Genomic DNA, 22,387 nt, shown 5'->3' with positions numbered 1-22,387 from the left:
TGGGGGTGATAATAGTTATGTTGTCTATTCGGCCCCTTAAGCTCTCCCGGGCGGCTATTTCTCCAACGGCGAGCCGCTGACCGCGATATTCGACCTTGAAAGCCGATGGTTGCGCCTGAAATGATAGTCTCATATATTACGTGATTTGTAGGAAGTCGCATTTGAGGTCCAATGATCGGCAGGATATATCCGCCGTTGGACCTCGGGTGGTAGGAATTCACCCAACACCAAAACCCGCTCTCAAACCCAACACGTTCGCCTAGTGATACAACAAATCCAATATCACATCACGCGCTGTAATTACTGTATTAGGAATGCCTTTGCCGGAGGCCTCAATGGTTGAATGAAAGGGCTCTATATTAGAGAAGGCGTTGGGTTTGTTATTCTATGATGTACGCTGTGACTAAAATCGATGGGGCAAGTCTAGGTACCTCGCAGTCTAGCACCGCGTAGGCGCTCCAGCCACAGAAGCAATTGATGCAATATACAGTACAGGATCACACATTCGCTCATAGCTCATCCTTCTCATCCTCCTCCGCCGGCGGAGGCACTGGGCGGCCACTGTCGGTACCCAGATTGACACCGATCTTCTTGCGCCACTTTTCCCAAAGCGCGAAGAACTCCTTCTCCATGCCACTCTCCATCTCATCGGGCAACACGACGGTGTATTCGACGTACAGATTGCCCGGTTCGTCTTCGCCCTCTTCGTGATGATCGTGCAGATGTCCCTCTGAGTAGAAGGGCATGCCCTCACCCTTGACAGTTTCCACGCCCAGCGGCTGGATAACCTCACCACGCTTGCGCCCCAGCCGAACAATATGGCCATCCAAATGCGTCAAGTTGCGCGACCACTCACCCATCCAGGCCTCACGCAGCGAGAGAGTCTCTTTCCAGAAAAGATCCTTGCCCTTACGGCGGAAGAAAGTGCCATCAGTGCGCTCGTAGTCCTCCTGCCCAAGCTCAGGCTCCTTCTCGTCCAGTATGACAATCAAGTCACCGGCAACCCAATCGGGGCTCTCGTCAGCCTCGTTCTCGAACACTAACCTCGTCCCCTTGTCCATGCCAGGCTCGATGCTGGCCGATGTCTCGACCTGCTTCCTGACAACCCGGTTACCCTGGCACACGGGGCACGGATTCTTGATCTTCTTGCCCTGACCACCACACCGATCACACTGCATCTGGACCTGCTGGAACATGCCCGGGGCCAGCATATGCTTTTGGATAACCATCCCACGCCCGCTGCATTTATCGCATGTAATCACCTCACGATCCTTAGATCCAGTGCCTTCACAGTCGTCACAAATCTGTTGCTTCTCCACCAGGAAGTTGATCTCCCGGCCCGTGTAGAAGTCTCGCAGCGGCAGTGCCGCTTTCACTTCCATATCCGGCCCGCGTCTATGACCGGACCCCTGGCCAAAGTGGCCACCTCCGCCGAAGAACCGCGAGAACAAGTCAAACGGATCATTAGAGCGGCCCCCAGCGTTGCCGCCTTTGCGGTGCTGCTCCACGCCGTCATGGCCGTATTGGTCGTAGACCTTGCGAAGAGAGGATGTAGACAGGACATCGTAGGCATCGGCGATCTCGACGAACTTCTCGCGCGCAGTTTCGTCGCCACTAGAAATAGAGGAGAAACAGTCAATACTCGTATTGCGTCGGCCGCGGACCACATAAAGCACAGAACCGCAATAGAAAGACCAGGTCTCAAATGGAATACGCTGCAAAACTTACGGGTTCTTGTCCGGGTGGTATTTCTTGCTAAGATTGCGGTACGCGCGCTTGATGTCCTTCTCTGAGGCGGATTTGTCTATGCCAAGCACCTTATAGTAGTCCTCCGCGGCGAGCACAAGGACAGAGAACAACACCACCGCCAATGCAATCAACAGACGTTGTAGATACATACTGTCGATGAAAAAAGCAAGAAGCTGCAGCGGCAGCTCATGTATGGTGGAAAACTTCGGAGGGTCTTGACAATGGGCGTGCGGAGCTGCGAAGCGTCGCAGGTCCCGCTCCGGTGGATGGAGCTGTGGGTGGGAGCTCGGTGATCAGGGGTGGATTGGCTGTGAACTCGTGGACTAGCTGATAATCATGAGGATTGGGAGAGAAAGTCCCGGGAAATTGATGAGCTGGACAATTAAGGGACCGGGTTTTTTCTGGTCTGCTCTGTGTCGCGTCGAACGGGCCAGGTAATCCTTATCGCGATGGGGGGAATAATGTTGCGCCGGATCACGTGAACAGCAATGTATAGAATTCTCCATGTTGATAGATCGGGATTGTCGATAATGTAATCTTTTCAAGCTTTGGATGTGAAGGTCAAGGACAACTCAAACTTCTTTGGAAAGTTCCTTGAATTATTTGTGTATTTGTAATCATTACAGCCCGGATATTGCATATGTGCGCCGTTCGAGGTCCTCATAAAGCAGCGAAGAACATATCCAGTTTGATCATCATTCATAAATCCCTACCCTCACATTCCGAAAGGGCCATCGCCATTGAATCACCGAGCACTAGAAACATTGAAGATATCATTTCTCCAAGTGTACCCCAAGCCATGGGTCTCATCCCCATCCTCGATCGCCTCCTGGGCACGAGTAGCCTGTTCATGCCAGGTCTTGACAATACTCCCGGGTGCATAGATACCCTTGAAAACGCCACTCTCAGGGGTATCAAGGCCAATTCGAGCTTCTATATCCGAATCAGCCGGTTTCAATCTTGCAATAACAGCTCGCACGAAAGTAGCTAGGTCCTGTGGGTTGGCGATCCGCGCAGCACGCAGCCGCTCACGCGCAAAGACGAGTTCCCGATTCAGTGCAAACGCTGCAGCCACGATCTCTTCGGCAATTTTCTTTTCCAAGACACGGCGAACAAGGTGCTTCAGGAAGGGCTTGGTCAGCCAGAGAAGGAACTTCCATTTGCTCTGCGAGACCTTGTAGTCCAGCTTGTGGATGCGAACGCGTACACCGCACAGAGTAAAGATTTGCTCTAGCCTGCCACGGCCGATTTCGATATCCAGAGAAATGTCAATGCCACGACGGTCGAGGAAGAAGCTGGCGATACCTTCATCTTTCAAGTGGAAGAAGACACCTGTATGGGTCCGTAGCCAGTATCCGAAATCCTTCGCACTGATGTTCAAGCCCTGGACAGTTACTGTAAAGGCGGTTTTGATAGATGTCTCAGTTCGCTTAGAATGCTTCTTAACAACATTGATATCGTTGCGGGTGAGAATATTGAGGCGGTATGGAAGGAAAGAAGAGAAGTTAACTGTGTGGCCCGGTTCCAGGACCAAATTCTCCAGAAGTAGATCCATCTCGGGTGCAGATACCTCCAGCCGGGGTATCGGAATGAATTGGATGGCTCGCAGCACAACTGGAAGAAAAACATTGACTATGTCAGCGGGGAGATCATTTTTCTTATCGTTGTAAGCCTGGAATGCATCATGATGCAGCTTCTTGGTCGCATTGACCAGCTTCGACACAGCAGGGTCCTCAGGAACATTGCGTAACGTCCGCTTGGCTTGGGCCAAGAATTCGTTCACATCTTTACGGAGGCCAGTCTCGGAAGTGACCTTCTCGGACTGTTGTTCCAGTTCTTCAATTCTGTGAGGAGCAGAATCGAAAAATTCCGGGTCCATGAGCATGTCCTGCAAAGATCCGCCCACTTCTCCCATCAGTCTTTCGAATTCAGGGTCCTTTTCTGCATGGCTCAGAACGTTGTGGAACTGCTTTTGAAGAAGATCCCAATCTTGAGGGTTCCCAAACAACCGCAAGAGACCCCAAAATTGATCGACTGCTTGCTTAAGGTCTGAATTGAATTCAAGATCTTCCTGTGCAGCTGAGGCTGTATCTTCCGCAGCACGGGAGTAGAGAACAATATAGCGTTGGAAAAGCTGCACGATGGTTGAGACAGAATCTTGGTAATCGGTTCGTTCTCTCAATTTCTCAACAGCCTTCTTGAGCCGATAGAGAAGGGTATCTCGTTCGCGACCGGACAAATGTTCTTTGGCGCTCTTCACAGCCGCCTGCTCCGTGTGAGCTATTCCCTTCCCAGTAGCCTCGATCACCTGTGCCATTTCTTCCTTCAATTCATTTTTCGATAGAGCCCGTCCTTCATCTGCGCCGGCACCCTCTATAGCGTACAGTTCCTCTTCAGAAGGCTGGACTTGCTCGGCAACCTGTTTGGACGTCTCCGCTAATGAACTCGCGGTATCTGCGAAGATCTGCCGCCCAACTGTCGCAATATCATCTATAAACAGACGGAAATCGGCATTTGTCAAAAGTAAGCTGCCAACGGTGCGGAAGCTATCGTATGCTGGAGATCAAGGACAACACGAATTAGCAAGTACGTTCCCATCTTTGTAACTGTCATGATAGTCTAAAGAGTCTCGTGGACTGGCGAATTATGACCTACCGGCTTTCGTATCGGCACGCGCCTTAACTTGCGCAGCTTGCTGTGAGATCTGCGACCGATCTATCTCGACCCGTGCGCGCGACAGATGCCATAGAAATTCCTGCAGATTATCATCGGCATTCTTATTATTGAGGAATTCGATGAAGGTTTGGATCCAGAGGCGGGCGTCACGGACGAGGTCACGACCGACCGTGCCAATGTCCTGGTTGCGCAGGTTCAGTACATCCGAGGCGAGTAGGGTGCGCAGATTGACAATAGTCTGCTCCGTGGACGGCATGTAGCCTTCAGAAAGGGCGCGCAGCATTTGATAGGAGTGCAGCTTCTGGTGTAGCTGCCGTTGTCGGGCAGTGTCATCCTCATAGCGAGGGAGAAGAGGGTCAGTTTCGGAAGGCATTGTGGTGAGAGGGCCCTCTAGGCCCAGGGCAAGGGGAAAGTGTTGGCAGGTGAGATGACACCGGACACGGAAGGTTTGTGAGTCAGTGAGGATTGTGAAAAAGGGAGAACAACTGCGTTCCAAAGGCGTCAAGGGAGCAATGGATGGGAAGGATGAGAAGTGTAAGAATGTAAGCTGGTATGGCGGGGAGGAGCTTCATCCTGTTTTGGGTGGGGATGACGACACCCGCGACGGGGTTGATGGTGTAACCGCGATTGTTTGCTTTGTGACGGAAGAAAACAAAATCTTGCCATGCAATCCGGGGACTCTGAAAGAAAGATTTAGACTCTATACCTATGTCCACTGTTAATAGACGACTGTACGCACAGTCACAACAGGAAACTTGGAGGTTGGAGGCGTTTTGGGAGAGCCGTTGGAATTTGGCGATCGACGCGGGGAAAGCTATCCCGTCCCACCCGGTTCCCGACCTTGATCCAGACCAAGTCTATAAACAGCGTTCATGTCCTGAATAGCTCGTCCTAGAGAACGTATTTTGTGCGTAGATATCCGGCTTTATATTTGTTCTTGATGACTCGGGATCTCTACAGATCCCCTTAGGCATACATATATTGTATTTTTTGGATCGGTAACATAACAGGTAACACAGTCCTCGTCCGTGTCTTTCATAGCTCGTACAATCTACTGCCGCCATTAGGTGTCACTGAGATCTACGGACCGCTAATAGTGATAATTTGAGCTAACACAGATCTCGAGGCATTCAATCGAGCGTAGATATAAGCGACGGCCCCTATCACGTTGGCTATGTTTCTCGGCCTCAAGAGCTCTGACCACGGGAATAGGATTCACAATACACCCCTAGTCTCCGAAGACCGCCGCCGCCCTTCTGCAACACGATCTAAATTTAGTTACTCTCCATCAATCCCCCTCAATGATGAGCCCATTCCGCAAGCTAATCTTTAACCAAAGCCCTTACCACTGCTCTAAGAATTTGAATGGGGGCAGGGTGAGATCTACGACGTGGATCCACTAAGTATCTACAACTTCATAGAATCACCGGTCACCGTCCACAACAAACAGTGGTAGAGGGTACAGAATAGAACCTAGTCTTGGCCCTAAGTGTGAATTGGTAGCTTTCCTTGAAAACGATGTTCCGACGCTAGCATCTAGTCACGATACTTTAAATTTTGTAACTAGCTTCTCTTACAGAATTTGCCATCTAGTGAGTCACTAGGCAACATACCATGTCTTCGCATGTAGAGTGATTAGCTAACCATTCTGAGAACTAGCAGCCGCCTACAGGGAGGTATAGTCCGCTTCCTTGGCTAGGTAGTTGGTTAAATGGTTAAGTGGAGGGTTGACTAGTTCGAGAATGTAATGTAATGATACACTTTTTATTTCTTAAAAAGAAAGGCTCAATTGTTCAGTATTTGCCACGGAGCACTGTCTGGTAGGCGAAAGCTGTTGTACGCAATTTACTCAACCAATTCTTGTTGGATCAAGCGCTCGCCCAGGCAGGGGTCCGGCGCTATATCGGACGTTCCGCCGGTACATCATCGGGATCAACGTGTAATTCGATGCTCAAAAATATAACAGTTTACCTCTGAGCATGCAATGACATTCAATTTGGCTTTGCCTAAACTACCTTCACTTCAATATACGTATTCATGAAAGTACCTGGGATCCTGAGCAACTAAAATTCAAGGGACGCAAAAAGCACATTCATGAATCAACTCAATCCAGAGGGGAAATCTTATTGTAATTAGCCAACCTCTTTTTCACTTTGCAACTTGTTCCTGGCGTACTTTTTAGGATTTTTGTATCTGTGCGTGAAAACTCTTCTCTAGGACACAGAAGGTCGCCAGAAAACTATGCTCAACGCCGCCACAAGAGGTACACGAGAAGCATATCGTAAAAATGCACCAAAATTATCAAGTCTTCTGGTTTGGTTTCTTGTGGCGGGGCCAGGTATGGTCCTTGGTGTGGTTGGAAAATCTTCTTTCGTAAAACAATATACTGAAAACCATGCCTGAAGGTTAGCGGGCAACCTCTCGGTGGATGGTTCAAATTGATGCCATAAAATCGTTCAAGAAACCCTTAGATAGATAGCCTTTTCTTCCAATGCTTTTCCAGCACAGCGAGGACCGATTCAATAGCTTCAGAAGATTTTTGCAAGTTTATACGTATATTTGAGGCTTGTAAAGAGATTCAGAAATCAAGCTCGCATAATTTGCTTGCTCATCGATACATATTTCGACGAGGACAAGAAGAAAAAAGCCTCGACTTCTTTGTGACGTCCTTTTAGACACAAATATCTATGAAAAACAAATAAAATCGAAGCGGGCTGCGTTCGAGGGTCTCACTTTGGAATTCTAGATTTGCCTGCACGAATGATCGCTAAGTCAAGGTTGTGAGTGCCTCAGGCCACACACTATGATCAAAATCTTTGTTATGAGTTGCGACAACGCTTTTATGGTGGGTCCAGGCTTTTTGTGCACGGCTAGTCTTGTCGTCTATTCATGCAGAGTCTCCCAATATGTAAATGCTGGTGGACTTCTGGCCATTTGATGATTTTTTTTCCAAAGTGTGTGAGCATATAGAACGAGCAGCGAGGACAAAAGTGCCCGACAGTCCTGCGTACTTTATGAATGGTCGACGGAACAGATATCAATCCTGCATTCCGAAAAGGGACGACCATGTCCATTTTCGAAGAGCTACAGAGCTCGACATCAGAAGATCTACATAGAAATTGACTTTTTGAACCAACCTTGGTTACTCCGGGGATGATATTTTTAGGAAAGGGGCAGGGTAAATAGCCTAACTAGGCCGTGTACTCTAGGTTCCCAGGTTTATTGTCCCCGGTACTTCCCTACTGGACTTGCATTGTAAAGCCAGAAGTCGAGTTGAATCAAATAATGGCCGTTCGGGGATTGAGAAGGGGATGATCGGGGGGCAACTCGGATGCGTCGGCCCCTGCAGGACTCGATTTCCACGCGTAGTTTTCAGGTTAAGCCTTTTTGCCCAGAGAAACCGTTGGGATCCCCGGGCCACCGATGCACAAGGGGTCAATAAATGAATAATGGTAATCCAGGCGAGACGTGTACGACCAGGCTGATCGTATGCTGGTTTTTACGGTGTACACTTCCAGCCGAGAGTCCAGGGCCAAATGGCGACGGGGGCCAATGAGCGATCGCTGAACAATCCCTGGCTTCCGATTTTCATGCCCTGTTTATCATTCCTTTTCGGCCGCCGATCCGATGGGGAGTGGGGTTTTGTTCCAGACTCCTCGACGACCGGAAGACCCTCAAAAAATCACTCAGGGCTACGCTAGGGCTGCAGGTGGTTGGGGTTGGGGAGGAAGGGCGAGGGGGGGACAGATATAAGCTGGGAAGCTGGCGTTCGGCGGCAAAGGCCATTCAGAGACGCGCATGAGATTGATTACCAATGCGGCCAACTCGAAGGCCGAATCCACTACTTGCCATCGCTGTCCACCGGGAATCCAGAATACAGAAGCAGGTATCAAGTACTGCGTAAGATCAGGACAATTGAGGATTGGTCTTCCATTTTCTTATTTCTGAGCTCAGCGCGACATAAGAAAACCCGTCGTTGCTCAGTGGCATTCTCCGAGTGGGCGGGTAGTATATAGTTGGTATTCGGCGGAGCAGCTGTATAGATCGAGCGGAGATCCTCGATGGAGTTCTCGACGGAGCTCTCCAGGGCTTTCGGCATGGACGATTTTTATGCTCTAGGAACACTGTGCTCCGGTCTCGTTCCCGTCCGATGGAGCTTTCCTATCGAATTCAACATCGTGATGTTTGGGCAGACCGTGCGGTCGGCAGGCTCCGCCTTCCGCTTTGCCGCTTTCCCGCCAAAGGAGGGGGACTCGTACCCTCGGAGGGGGGGCTTCGTAAGATCGTAGAGGGCCTTTCCGCCGCGTCTCCGTGGGCTGGGTGTTCTCCGTGTGTTCCAGAAGGATATGGCCCCTTTCCCCCAATTGAATTGGTGGTCGGTTAGCGTCTGGAGTGGCTCGTCAGCTTCGGAGTTTCGAGTCGCGTTTAGCCTATAGTTGAGCCCGGAGATCCCTGGGACTGTTCAACCTACGATTTGGCAGCGCCGAGGATCCACCTTCGGCACTACTCTGCGGCTCTGGAAGCTCGCTGCAGTGGAGTCGCGTTGCTGGGCGGGCTCCATCGCTGGGTCGCCCCGGCAAAACCAACCAGTCAGAGCGCGCCCTGGCGGGATGATATGTACTTCGTAGAGACGACAATGCCCGTCAGGCCACGCGAGGAATCCAGAGTTCAGTTCGAGACCTACCGTGTAGTTTGAAGTCTTGTTTCATCGTGGACAGGCGGGATCTGCTGTACACGGTACGGCGGCTTCCAGCTCGACGCGGTATGCCCATTCCGACGTACATGCAGTCGTGGTGGGATTTGGGGAATTCATGCAGTCGATTGGTCGCATGACCTAATCGAAAGGTAGGCTGCAGGGAATTGAGCGATATTCTTGCACTGGAATGGGAGTACCAAGCGGAAGCAGGCTGACAGAATAGGTCCATGGACTGTATAGATCGCCGAGTTAGGGCTACAAACATGGTTCACGATGCCGTGTCCCCCAACCAAATCAACCGGGTCAACCATTTGGAGAGCGGTGCTCTGTTCATTCTTCTCCAATTATCTGTATTATCTCCGCATCAGGGAGCATAGAACCACGAAACGAGGGCATCTCCAACACACCAAAGGGAAAAAAAAATTAAAAGAAAAAGGCCAGCTCGGCGCCGCCCGTCTCCACTTCGGCGAGTCCACCCTCCACTCTCCACCCGATCCCCAGTCACTTTTTTTTTCTCTTTTCTCTCGTTGGGTGTTTCTCCTTGCTGGATCTGCTTCCCAAAAAAGAAAAAAGCTTTGTGAGGGATCTAGCGGGTCTCTCATTGGCGCCGGTTCCACCGCCCATTCACAACGGTTCGCTGCCATCACCGAAGCACGATCTCCACTGCCCCCGGTCTCCACGCCCCAACCCTCATCCCTTCCATTCTCACCCCCCGACTCTTCCCGACGGCTCCAGATGATGTCGCCGCTCCGTACTGCTTTTACTGACGGCCCTGACCGTCCTCGACACGCGGACCCGGCTAATTTTCTGTCTTGGTTGCAGTCGGAATGGCTGGGATGATGTGCGCGAGAACCACCCAGGGGAAAGTCCCTAGTCTGCTGTTAGCTCGGACACATAAAACACCCCGAGCAACCCGCCACTCTGCCTTCTATCATTCCTCCCCTTCTGTGACGACTAAGCTGTCTCGCTCTTCGTCTGACACAATGGCTCGATTTTCTCCTCAACAAAGCCGGCCGGTCCACGCGACCCCCTTCATGAATCACTCCACCAACCCGTCGTGAGTATCGACCCTCCCATTGATTGAAAGAAGAAAAGATGCCCTCACAAGAGAGCAGCTTGCTTCTCCGAGAGACATGACACCAGCTTATGGTCAAGGGACTGAGCTAACTTGACTCCCCATCCTACAGAGATGCCAACTATGACACCGCCAACCCGTCCTATATCCGCAAGTACCTGCGCACGTACGGCCTCACTCCTCCCCGCGCCGAGAGCTACGAGACCCAGAAGACCCGCTGCCTTGCTCAGCTGGGCCTCAAGAACACTTCTATCGACAAGTTCCTCTACCTGAGCACCCTGCGCAAGAACAATGTCCACCTCTTCTACCGTCTGGTCACCGACCACCTGCGGGTATGTAGTCTAGATATCGGGGACACGTGAAAATGAGACTAACGCTTTATAACCCCTGCAGGAGCTGACTCCCCTGATCTATACCCCAGTTGTGGGCGAGGCCTGCCAGCGCTGGTCCGAGATCTACCAGCAGCCTGAGGGTGAGTCATGATCTCGAAACCTTAGTTTTCGTCTGTGACGAAATAGAACCGGGGCAAGTGGCGCTAACGACTACTTCACAGGCATGTACCTGAGCTGGGAGGATCGCGGAAACTTGGCCGCGGTGATCGCCAATTGGCCCCAACCAAATGTGGAGATCACATGTATTACCGATGGCTCCCGAATCCTCGGACTGGGTGACCTGGGCATCAACGGCATGGGCATCCCCATTGGCAAGTTGGCGCTCTACACGGCCTGTGCCGGTATTCGCCCCGAGGCCACTCTGCCCCTGACTCTTGATCTGGGCACTGGCAACAAGACCCTCCGGGAAGACCCGCTATACATGGGCAGCCGCCGAGACAAGATCTCCCCCGAGGAGGAGCGTGAGTTTATGGATGAGCTGATGGCTGCTCTCACCGAGCGCTGGCCTGGGTAAGTGCTTTTGTCCCCTCGCGAGATCTCGGGTGCTTTCCCCAGATGATCGACCCGTCTCGACCTCTCTCCCTTCCGACAGGGCGTAGGCTAACCTTCTTCGTCTAGTATTGTTATCCAATTTGAGGATTTCAAGAACCCCTTCCCGGCCCTTGAGCGGTATCGGGACCTCTACACCTGCTTCAATGATGACATCCAGGGTACTGGCGCTGTGATCCTCGGCGGTGTCATCAACGCTGTTAAGCGTTCCGGTTTGCCCTGCAAGGACCACCGCGCTGTCTTCCTTGGTGCCGGCTCTGCCGGTGTCGGTGTTGCCAAGCAGATTGTTGAGTTCTTCATGCGTGAGGGCATGAGCGAGGATGATGCTCGCAACTGCTTCTACCTGGTCGACACCAAGGGTCTTGTCACTGCCGACCGCGGTGACAAGCTCGCCGACCACAAGGTCTACTTCGCCCGCCAGGACAACCAGGGCCAGCAGTTCAAGACCCTCGAGGAGGTCATTGATCACGTTAAGCCCACCATCTTGATGGGTCTGTCCACTCTCGGTGGTGTCTTCACCCCTCAGATCCTGCGCAAGATGGCCGATTGGAACACTGCCCCCATCATCTTCCCCCTGTCCAACCCGTCCTCCAAGTCTGAGTGTGATTTCGAGAGCGCTGTGGTCAACACTGACGGCCGCTGCCTGTTCGCCTCCGGATCTCCCTTCCCCACCAAGTCCTTCACCAACGCCGCCGGTGAGACCCGCACCTACTACCCTGGCCAGGGCAACAACATGTACGTCTTCCCCGGTATTGGTCTCGGCAGCATTCTGTCCAAGGCCGTCCGGGTCACCGACAGCATGATCTACGCTTCCGGCGAGGCGCTCTCGACCGCCCTGACTGCCGAGGAGCTCGAGCGCGGCCTGCTCTACCCGGATGTCACCCGAATCCGTGAAGTCAGCATCGTCGTGACCCGCAAGGTGATGCGCGCCGCCCAGGAGGACAAGGTCGACCGGGAGACTGCCCTGCGCAACTTGAGCGACGCCGATCTGGACAACTACATCAAGTCACGCATGTACGACCCCCACACTGAGGTCCGCTCTCTCGAGCGCGAGGTAGGCCACTTGCTGTCCAGCCTGGGCAACATCTCGCCCCTCCTCAACGGCTCTCCCACCGAGGAGAAGCCCAACGGTGCCAAGCTGTAAGATCACCCGCCACGCTTCAATGTCCCCGAACTGCCCTTCAGGACTGGTTTCCTTGGGTACCCATCACGCACTATCCATCACCTTTCAAATCCGAAGACCACTTGTTTCTAATCATTGGGCCCGCTTAGGATCACTGCGTGATGGCTTCGCACTTGTTTCGTTGGTTCACTTGATTGATTTTTCTTCTTGATCACCCCTATTATTTTTCTTCTACTTTTTTTTGTTTTGAGCGCTTTTTTTTCGGGATGGATAATGGACTCATCTGGTTTTCTTTGGAATACCCACCGCTTTGACTGTTTTCTCTTGGTCACATTTGTTACTTTTTTGCGTGACCATCTGCATTTGGGATTAGGATAGCATTTCATCTGATCGAGCTACATTCGAATCTAGCAAAAATTGATTTACTTTGCAAAATATTTCGCTTCATTTTAGTAAATATGCTAGTAATCTCTCATCTCAATATTCAACACCGTTCCCCATTTCAAACCTCCGCTCTTCGTTTTCGACGCACGATATCAGTCAACGATTTGGTGTGCTGTCCTACTCTCATTCCCATTCCTCTCACCGAACGCTCCGCACGAGAAGCAATCACCGTCAATCTCCCCGAAACCACCCGCGTTGCCACGCAATGCAGTTTCACCCTCGTCACGGGTCCGCTATAGCGGGGGTATGCAGCTAGAAAGAAATCCGGAAGCTCCCCTTCTAAACTCCCCACACCCAGGTCCCGGCGAGGGTTATCTGATCAGTTCGGGCTGGGTGACATCGGGACCAGATAGCCAAATCCGGAAACCGACAAGCCGAGGTTAAATGCAGCGACCGCCTGGATTTGGTCTGGACTCTCGTTCTTCTCGTTTTCCCCCAGGGGCCAGGCTCGCAGCGACTGGGCCGTGCTTTCACGTGTCCTGCTAGACGCAACTCCACTTGCTCCACGGCGTCGAGGTGCTAGAGGTTCTAATTTAGTCTCTGGGACACATGGAGAAGCTTGGGTTTTCCTGGGGTTGTAGTGGATACCTCCCTCCCTGATGGTTAGTTGGTGGAGCGCTGTGGAGGTGGTGGTGTGGCTGATGCGACTTAAACCCTTGGGAGTATGGGATAGGCTGTTCTTGGCTTCGTAGCTAGGGTATAGTAATACTAGACTATGCTCTAATCTTGGGCAATGTTAGCACTTTGTTCTGAGATATAGTTAGATGTCTCTTGTTTTGCGTATCACCATGTTCATACTCAGCGCTAACCTCACCCCTCCAGATTCTAGGGACCAGAGTCCAGAGTTTTTGCATTACCAGTACGAGTAAGGAAACCGCACGTTTTCGATCAAGATGACTGCTATTTCCCCAATGATAGAAACTAGCTAAGATTCTTCCAGATATTAAGCCCTGACTCTCGGATATTGAATCTGATAAGTTAGAGCTGCCCACTACTAATTAGTATCCTTATGCTTCTAATTCTGGAACTTATATTTAGAATAGAGATGACTTTGGATAATTAACTCTTGAGATACTGAGAAGATCTAAGTGGCGGCGAGTATTACTAGTGTCGCAGCAACAAGTCTCCCCTAAATCACCTTTAGTTCTTGTGAACAGACCCACCTCTCTGCAAAGCCTCTACAGCTACTGAGCCTCCACGTACTAACCTAGATCAAGAAGTATATAATACTCGTAAAATTCTCATTCATCGTAACAGCATTTTATTTTGTGCATTTCGTCATTTCGTAGTTAGTTTCCGGTTCTCCCTCTGAGGACCGGCTCTACTTCCCCAATCGAGCACTCTTGGTGGACTTTCGGGGACGGTCATATCACCGTATCAAGTGATGGATGCTTCAGAGATGAGCGAATAGTCGCAGAATGTGTCCGTAAATGAAGAATATGTCTTCTGCCAGAATGATCTGTCTCAATCAAAAAATTTTATTGTCGATCCTCAAACTCTCAAAATTCAGGCTATATTGGCCAATCCTGAACACTTTGAGTGGTCTTTCTACAGAAGATGAGGCTTTGCAGTAGCGCAGGATGGTGAATATGACGATTCTACAGAATTGCTGCAATCCATAGAGACTATCTGAGTATCTACTCAAAGCCAAAAAATAAAAATTTGATCTCAAAGCAAAATACTGAAATGTTGAATTCTTCTGGTGGATCGAATAGAAGCTCATATGGGAACAGTATTAGCCTTTCTCTCGAGATAATGAAGAGCGGCAGAGTGCTTCTTAGTCTCATACCATCCATCCAGACCTGAACGCAACATTCCTTCATCCTGCATTGGAAGCTATAATTTACGAGAACAGCGAGAGTAATCTATTTTCCTATCCTGGTCCAGACAGAGCTATTTGAAATTCATAATTGGCCGGCAGGTCGCAGAATAGCCAGCCTGGGTCATGTCATGATCAGCTCGTTCATGTGATTGGCTGGTCGTCAGGAACATGGCAAGAAAGCCCTCTGACGGAGTGGGACAGACGAGCCAATGATAGCGCGCCTGTTGTGCACAATTGATCCTGCAGAGGATGCAAGTTCTGTAACTACTATATTAGATGCCTCACGCCTCTCCAAGAAGATTCTCAGATTTTTCATCGAATTCCTTCCCCTCTTCCATGTGCGCAGACCAGAAGGTCCGAGGCTGATCTCATAATGCTGCTGGGTCAGTCTCTCTTCGCTCTGCATTCCGGACCCGGCAAAGGAGCGACGACCCTTACATGGTTCCCGGGGGAAATCAAATCGCCGATGGTGATCCTAGGCGACCATTGAATATCGAGTCGTGCTAGAATCCGCTATGTACTGCACATTTATCCAAAAAAAACTTTATTTGTCGAATAGTCCGCGTAGGTGGAGATTGGGTTAACCAGACCCCGACTCGGCGCAATGAATCTCTCCGGAAATGGGTGACTAAGAACCGAGGCTATTTTTCTTCACGGCTTTTTTGGGAGTTCGGGGAGGAGCCCTGGTGAGCGCTTGATAAAAGTCATTGTAAAATAGTTCTGACCTTTTGGTTGCTTTCTATAGATTCTGAAAGATTAAATCCAAGTAGGCCATCCTGCCCAGGATCTCATACTTCTTTTCATTTTCAGCATAATACACCAAATAGGATTTCCACCCCAGCGAAGCCAGAAGCCTGTTTTCAAAATGCCTTCCCCATTGGCCGACCCTGTCAAGCTGCCCTGTGGCCTCGTTTTGCCTAACAGACTTTCGAAAGTATTTGAGCCCCAACCAAAATATCATTGGACAATATGCTCACTTTCAGATCAGGCTGCCATGGCAGAGATGATGGCTAAAAGCAACCATCCCAACGACAGATTCTTCGATGCGTACGAGCAATGGTCCCAGGGCGGTTGGGGCAGTATTCTCACCGGTGAGCTGTCTCTATTGACTGCAAGGGCATCGGGCCGCATTGGCTAAATCAATTGAAAGGCAATGTCCAAGTCGATGTTGATTATTTGGGTAGTCCATTTGACCCTGCTTTGCATGATGAATATACTGGCGATAAGACGCTTGTTGCAACCTGGAAGAAATATGCCGATGCCTGTCAGAAACACGGCACCCCGGGCATTGTCCAGATCTGCCACCCTGGTCGACAGTCGTTTCGAGTCGCGGGGCGCCGTGGGATGTTTGCGCAGACAATTGCGCCAAGTGCTGTTCCGATGGATGTCGGCAGTGGTCTACTAGAGCGGATCATTGCGACGGTGGCATGGTCGACTCCACGAGAGATGACTCAGGCTGATATTGAAAAGGCCATCCGGCATTTTGTGGACACTTCTCGTCTAATGGCTGATGCTGGGTTCTCGGGCGTGGAATTGCATGGTGCCCATGGTTATTTACTCGGTATGCCTTGTACCTTGCGCGAGGATTCCGATGAAAGTGAATGAGCTAATAGAAGGTAATAGATCAATTCCTAAATAGCAAGGTATTTTCGCTAGGTTCTTCAGACTTGCTCGGATGAAAAAAGCTAATACATAGCCTAGACTAATCTGCGCACTGACAAATACGGCGGCACTGCAGAGAAACGCGCCCGTTTCGTTCTTGAGATCCTGTCCGAAATCCGCAAAGTCGTGCCATCAACCTTCTGCATTGGCATCAAAATAAATTCCGCTGACCACAGCTCTGCTACCTTCGAAGACACCATGACCCAGATTAAGCTCCTGGTCGAGGCCGGTGTCGACTTTATGGAGATCAGCGGAGGAACATACGAGGACCCCCGAATGATGGGATACCCCAGCTCAACCAGCGAGCCCAAATCTGCTCGCACTATGGCGAGGGAGGCATTTTTCTTAGAATTTGCGAAAGCTGTTCGCGAACGGCATCCTGATCTAGTGCTCATGCTCACCGGCGGGTTCCGGACGCGCGCAGGTGCAGAGGCAGCTATCCGCGACAATGCTTGTGATCTAGTTGGCATCGGTCGGCCCGCTGCGATTGATCCAAAACTTCCACTTCTCCTGATGGATGAGAGCGTACCTGATGAGAAGGCGGCATTGCCGCTGGCTAAGGTGCCCCCGCCATTCTATGCAAAGTGGCTGCCCCGGAACCTTATCGGCGCTGGCGCTGAAACTGTAGGTTTATCATTACCCAGCCATGTGTCCTACATGCATCCCTTCAATTATCTGTACTGATGTGGCAAGCTAGACCTATTATGCGGGTCAGATTCAGCGGTTTGCGAAAGGACTGGCTACTTATGCCCCGGCTCTGTGACGTGGATAAGCAATGATTTTGTTGTTGTTTTTTGGCAGAATAATTTGTATACTATATGTATAGATAATGAAACTGAATCAGAACAACCCTTTGGATTCACTACTACAGGAGTTGTTACCTATCAACTCATGCTCTGATGTGTCGTCGGACTAAAACCTGGATTCAGGGTCTCCTTAAATTCGATAATATCGTTAGAGGGCATGACTTTAATATTGTAAGTTTGAATTTTGCTCAACAAATATGATTCAAATACCAAATAGTGATCAATTAATTTCTGATGTTTCTGGTTGAACATTTGCAAGTGGATCAGTTTCTGTTTCTTGCGTCCTTCTCTTTGCAGTACACTTTACAACCTAGTTTGTGTCCATAGGAAAACCCAATTTGATCTGCCGTCCAGAAACCAGGCTATGAGTCTCCAGTTTAATTTAAACCATAACGCCATCGTGTATCTCGTTAGAATATTATACATTCTTGCATCAGGCTTCGATGTGACCGGAGGCTATGAAGTTCCACATATCTTGATCTTTCCGATCTTGGATTTCACCCAACGTCTGGCGAAGTCTCTCATTCCCCTGAATCAATGTCTCAATGTAGTTGGCCGCCTCCTCTAAAACATATTTTCTTGTGAAATCGTTCCTTTCTAGGCCCGGCACCATCTGCGATAGATCTTGGTACCCTTGAGCAATGATCTCTCTTCTCTTCTTCTCAGATCTGCAGTGACAAAGCTTCTGTCCCGGCTTCTGAACACACTTTCTCTTTCGTCTGAGAGGTGCTGTCTTGGAAGTTTGGTCCATACAACTAGATGTGCTTGACGAAGAGGCAACTGATACTGGAGGTGGACTTGGCGATTTTTTCCATGTTTGCGAATCGCTTATTCCAAGCTCAGTCGGTGGTAGCAAACTAGATGTCTCGGTTTCGGTGTGGAAAAGATAATCGGAGGCATCATATTCACCTCTAAAGGCGATGTTCACACTGCCACACATGCTGGCCAGGTTACGCATCAGGTTCCGGGTTAATCGCTCTTCGGTCCATGTTCCGATCGGACGTGAAAACCCATGATAACAGAAGCTCGGATCAGAGCCCCAGTGCAGGCCTTGATCGATAGACAGGACTCGTTCAGTATCTCTTTGCGGGACCGAAGGTGGTCCAGAACAGCAGAGTTGAGATATGTGTTTTGGTTCAACAAATTGGCTTCCGAGGGCCATTGATTGAGCGGGTATGGTGGATGCAACTAGGCTGCCAGGATATTAATTTTCTTGATTTATTTTCCCGCTGCGCTCTACTTGCTGCTTAGTTCGATCAAAGAAAGAAATCAAGTTGCAAAGTCATAGCTGGTGGTCCGGAGTTAAGATATATATCGGAACACCCGGAGTTTGAATCAACAGTAGAAGTACAGCTGGGATGTCCAAGTGATCGGTAGGCATAGAAACCTTGTCCATGCCGATCACTCCCCTTAGAAAGCTGGCTTGCGAGGTGGCAGGCTGCTACTTTGCGTCAACATCGGAATGAACCCGGGTTGTGCGGGGGCCCCGGGTGCATCCCGAAGGCCGCTGGTCAGTGAAGCCCATGTTCGGAAAACACCTGACCCCAACGTTTTGATCGTCTTCTGCGGCTAGCTGTCTATAATTCAAATATTTTATGCTTACAATTATGGTTTTAGTTTTACCAGACTTAATAGGCTAAGTAAGCGTACCGCTATAGAAAACATCCAATAGATAGTAACTAGCATTTACTTCCATGCCGCAACTCGCGTGCGTAAGTGACTAAACCGTATATCTTTTTGACACCCAAAGTCTATTGGCCTTGAACATCAAGTGGGTACGAGAAACCTGCAAATTAAGACTTCATATTATCAAATACAGCTTGACCGGTCGGGATTATCTGACCTGGCACAAATACTTACGTATTATCAGAGACAAACATTACTTGATCATCGTCTTTCTAGACTTTTTACCTCACGGCCTGTTCTCTATTTCAGTTCGCTGAGTCAACACTGTTGCCTAACTTGTTCCGCTTCATTCGCCATAGATACATCCAACCAAGGGCCTGTCATTACCAATATAGCCTCACATCTCAGATAGAGAGAAACAAAACCTCTAAACACCTTTTCTCTCTGACAGCATCTGTTTTCTTTTTTAGGGGCCGTTCTCCAATGTGTTGGTTTGGCTAGTCCTTTGATCCCTCTCATCCAGCCTACTTGCCAGACTTGCCTCCAAGCGCCCTGGTTCGGTAGAATTGGATACGAAGATTCGTGTCACTGCTGCCCGCAGAATAGGTGAAGTTAATTGCAACTTCAAGCCTAATTCGATTTGAGAACTTGCTACATCCTTCATGTTTCTCTTGATCAAGCAATAGATGGACAATGGCGCGTCTGAGCACGACGTTCATATTATTGCATAATGTCATGTGACTTCCATCGGGTGTGTCCCGGCTGTCTTGGCGTCACCGTCCTCATCGTGTCAGGATATTCGAACACAAATGGGAACAGAACATCAGTTGCAAAAGGCTCAGCCGTCTGACTTGCTGATCAGAGGAATTATGGGTTAAAAGCATCAACTAAACTCCTCCTGTCTTGACATTCTCTAAGAGAATCGAGAAACGCAATGGAGTAGACAGCAGCTTCGTTACGCCCCGACCAGTATGTCTTCAAAGAATAGCGCAACAAAACGCGGAACACCCAGACGTCGCAAGATTGCACTCGCCTGTGAGGCGTGTCGAGACAAAAAGATACGATGCGATGGGGTGAAGCCAATATGTGGGCCTTGCGCACGGCGGTCATATACAATTGACCAGTGTGTGTTCAAACTCGAGAATGCGCGCTCGGCGAGCAATGATGCCTATTTAAAGGTCCTTCATGACCGGATCCGAGAACTGGAAGAGACCTGCATTCGGAATGGAATTTCGGTCTCACGCGCACCTTCGCAGAGTTTTGATGGTGAAAATACTCGAGGGCCTGCTGAAGCACAGAAAATCACAGAAGCGATGGATTCCGAGTCTAGAAAATCTGAGGCTGTAGAGGGCCTTCTGGGCCTTGGTTCAGGTGTTGATTTCTCTCATCTTCAACCAGCATGTTCGTCATCCAGGCCGTCGCAGCCGGATCTAGTCCAACAAAGGCTAGGGAACTCTGGTCAGTTAGATCAGCTATCGCCATCACGGGTTGGCCATGAACGCACCACTCCGCTCGGCAATTTGGACCAGCTTAACTCTGCCCAGAGTTTTGCCGTCGATGCTACCCAATCACCATCGCTGAACTCGCATGGGAATGTCACGGCTATGGGTGCAATTTCAGTCGCGGAAGATGGAGAATGTACCGACTCCCCACGCCATCAATATTATGGCAACTCGTCTGTTGCATCATTTATGCGATTGGCAGGAGAATCTATGCCTATTCAATCATATATGCAGGCTTTGAAACGCGCTGGAGCCGATACCCCCGGGGCTTCTTATCGAGATACGGGCCTATGGAGAGATATTAACTTCCCTACCTTAGGACTGCAATTTGATGACTTCTCTCTCCCACCTAGATCTTTGGCTGATCACCTCCTGGAGTGCTACTGGGATAGAGTGTATTGCCTCTATCCGTTCTTCCACCGACCGAGCTTCGAGCAAGCATATGAAAACCTGTGGGGTTCAAACAAATGGCCCAAGCCGCAGTTACCAGAACTTAATATCGGACTAGGGGGATCTTTTGATTCTGGTCCTCAGTCCATAGTCTTCCATTGCGCACTTAATGCCATATTTGCCCTCGGTTGCCACTTCTCCGATATTCCTGCCACTGAAAGAGAGACCGCCGCATACTCATTTTTTCTTCGAGCTAAACGGTTTGTTGGACTTGACCTTCTCGATACTGGTACAATTGGTGTTGTTCAGACACTTCTTGTTATTGCATTACTGCTACAGAGCACACCTTACCCAAACCGGTGTTGGAACTCCATTGGCGTCGCTTGCCGGGTTGCCCAAGGCCTCGGTCTGCACGAGACAGTGACCCAACTCTCTGTCAAGCCTCTTGAAAAGGAAATTAGACAACGCACGTGGCACGGTTGCGTCATATTAGATCTGTGAGCCTTTCGTCCAAAGAACGAGTATTGTGGAGCCACTAACCTTCTGTATAGAATCGTAAGCATGACTTATGGGAGACCGAGCATGGTTTCCCACATAAGCCCGGTCCCATTGCCTGTCATGAGACCCCAGTCTCAAAGTGATGACCCATGTAGGCTCAGCGGGCAGGGCTGTGACCATGACCTTGGGTACATGATTTTCTATGTCTCGACAATCAAGCTTTACAAAATTCTTGAATCTATATTGTCCGACATTTACAATGCCTGGCAAAGTCGATCGGATCATCGGCGTCCAATGTCTCCTCGGCGTGCGAAACAGAATAGTTTAGACCTAATTATGGAGCTTGATGACAGGCTCTCTTCCTATGAGACAAGTGTTCCGACTATTCTTAACTGGTGCATTCCACATGCGTTTACCAGTGAACACATCAATCAAAGATCCATATTCAAACGACAGCAGAATGTCCTTCGCGCAAGGTATGTCATATATGACCATTTTTCTAGATTAAATTTGCTCATTATCATAGGTTTATTCATCTTCGCCTTCTTCTATACCGCCCGATGTTCACGCAGCTATGCTCCGAGGAACGCACCGGCTTAGCACGACAACCCAGCACTAATGCCACTCCACAGACTTCTCGACCAGGAAAGAATGCCATATACTTTTCCATGTCTGTGAATTGTGCCTCTGCTTGTGTCACAGCAGCTATGGACCTTGTGTTGCTTGTGTATGAGACTTATAGAACGGCATTTACGGACGCATGGTGGTATAATGGCTTCTGTGAGAACTTCTTTCGTGCTTATCTGTGCTACTGGCTGAGCTAATGAGATATAAAGATACATCAACCGCAGGATTTGTGCTCATCATGTCATACTCTTGTCGTTCAATACTAAACCAAATTGACGCTCATGCTGTGGACGAGGCATGGGGGAAATGTGAAGAAATCCTAACAAATATGGCATCCTTCAGTCCATCTGCTCGAAATTCATTGCAATTTCTACAGGTCACATACCAACATATTATACAAAACTATAGTGGTACGTTCAAATGATATTCATCTCTAGAGTAGAGAGCATCAACGCCTGACAACTATAGCCTCGACTCCAAACGATGATGACTCGATGCGCGGGCCGACTCAAACACAACAAAGGGACAGCGAAAGCCCTACTCGATTAGATCAATCTAATCAGCCTGCTAATGGGGACATGCAAGATTTGAGCTCTCGCGATCCCGATATGAGCAGGCCGTCCATAAATCCCTTCATGAACTGGGACGAGATGGGTCTAGGGCAGGAAGAGTTTGGATTTCTTGGAAGATTTGATTTACCGGATCTTGCCAGCTGGTTTTCCGACGTTCCTGATATACCCTGATCATGGG

The 22,387-nt window shown here is 49.7% G+C and overlaps 7 protein-coding genes across 7 annotated transcripts; 3 read left to right on the top strand and 4 right to left on the bottom strand.

Moving 5' to 3' along the window:
* Positions 1-509: 509 nt before the first annotated feature.
* Positions 510-1,898, bottom strand: N7462_010003 (uncharacterized protein; the record flags this gene model as incomplete). The annotated part of the gene is made up of 2 exons (XM_057081717.1): positions 510-1,614; positions 1,729-1,898. The coding sequence occupies 2 exons, from the start codon at positions 1,896-1,898 to the stop codon at positions 510-512; spliced, it is 1,275 nt and encodes a 424-aa protein (XP_056928757.1).
* Positions 1,899-2,494: 596 nt separating this feature from the next.
* On the bottom strand, positions 2,495-4,798 carry N7462_010002 (uncharacterized protein; the record flags this gene model as incomplete). Its single annotated transcript, XM_057081716.1, has 2 exons — positions 2,495-4,305; positions 4,405-4,798. The coding sequence occupies 2 exons, from the start codon at positions 4,796-4,798 to the stop codon at positions 2,495-2,497; spliced, it is 2,205 nt and encodes a 734-aa protein (XP_056928756.1).
* Positions 4,799-8,314: 3,516 nt separating this feature from the next.
* On the bottom strand, positions 8,315-8,524 carry N7462_010001 (uncharacterized protein; the record flags this gene model as incomplete). Its single annotated transcript, XM_057081715.1, has 1 exon — positions 8,315-8,524. The coding sequence occupies one exon, from the start codon at positions 8,522-8,524 to the stop codon at positions 8,315-8,317; it is 210 nt and encodes a 69-aa protein (XP_056928755.1).
* A 1,424-nt stretch (positions 8,525-9,948) lies between these two features.
* On the top strand, positions 9,949-12,281 carry N7462_010000 (NADP-dependent malic enzyme; the record flags this gene model as incomplete). The annotated part of the gene is made up of 5 exons (XM_057081714.1): positions 9,949-10,178; positions 10,309-10,528; positions 10,590-10,668; positions 10,750-11,098; positions 11,207-12,281. The coding sequence occupies 5 exons, from the start codon at positions 9,949-9,951 to the stop codon at positions 12,279-12,281; spliced, it is 1,953 nt and encodes a 650-aa protein (XP_056928754.1).
* A 3,110-nt stretch (positions 12,282-15,391) lies between these two features.
* Positions 15,392-16,951, top strand: N7462_009999 (NADH:flavin oxidoreductase/NADH oxidase family protein; the record flags this gene model as incomplete). The annotated part of the gene is made up of 5 exons (XM_057081713.1): positions 15,392-15,617; positions 15,677-16,087; positions 16,150-16,169; positions 16,228-16,812; positions 16,886-16,951. The coding sequence occupies 5 exons, from the start codon at positions 15,392-15,394 to the stop codon at positions 16,949-16,951; spliced, it is 1,308 nt and encodes a 435-aa protein (XP_056928753.1).
* Positions 16,952-17,427: 476 nt separating this feature from the next.
* N7462_009998 (basic helix-loop-helix domain-containing protein) lies at positions 17,428-18,156 on the bottom strand (the record flags this gene model as incomplete). The annotated part of the gene is made up of 1 exon (XM_057081712.1): positions 17,428-18,156. The coding sequence occupies one exon, from the start codon at positions 18,154-18,156 to the stop codon at positions 17,428-17,430; it is 729 nt and encodes a 242-aa protein (XP_056928752.1).
* Positions 18,157-19,591: 1,435 nt separating this feature from the next.
* Positions 19,592-22,380, top strand: N7462_009997 (uncharacterized protein; the record flags this gene model as incomplete). The annotated part of the gene is made up of 5 exons (XM_057081711.1): positions 19,592-21,009; positions 21,064-21,486; positions 21,537-21,790; positions 21,847-22,047; positions 22,106-22,380. 5 exons carry the CDS (start codon positions 19,592-19,594, stop codon positions 22,378-22,380), a joined length of 2,571 nt encoding a protein of 856 aa, XP_056928751.1.
* Between the last annotated feature and the right edge of the window lie 7 nt (positions 22,381-22,387).

This window comes from Penicillium macrosclerotiorum (genome assembly GCF_028827735.1).
Source record: "Penicillium macrosclerotiorum strain IBT 26536 chromosome Unknown utg000010l_segment0_segment0, whole genome shotgun sequence".
NCBI lineage: Eukaryota > Fungi > Ascomycota > Eurotiomycetes > Eurotiales > Aspergillaceae > Penicillium > Penicillium macrosclerotiorum.
Note: the sequence above shows the minus strand (reverse complement) of the source record. Positions and strands in the feature narration are given on the sequence as shown.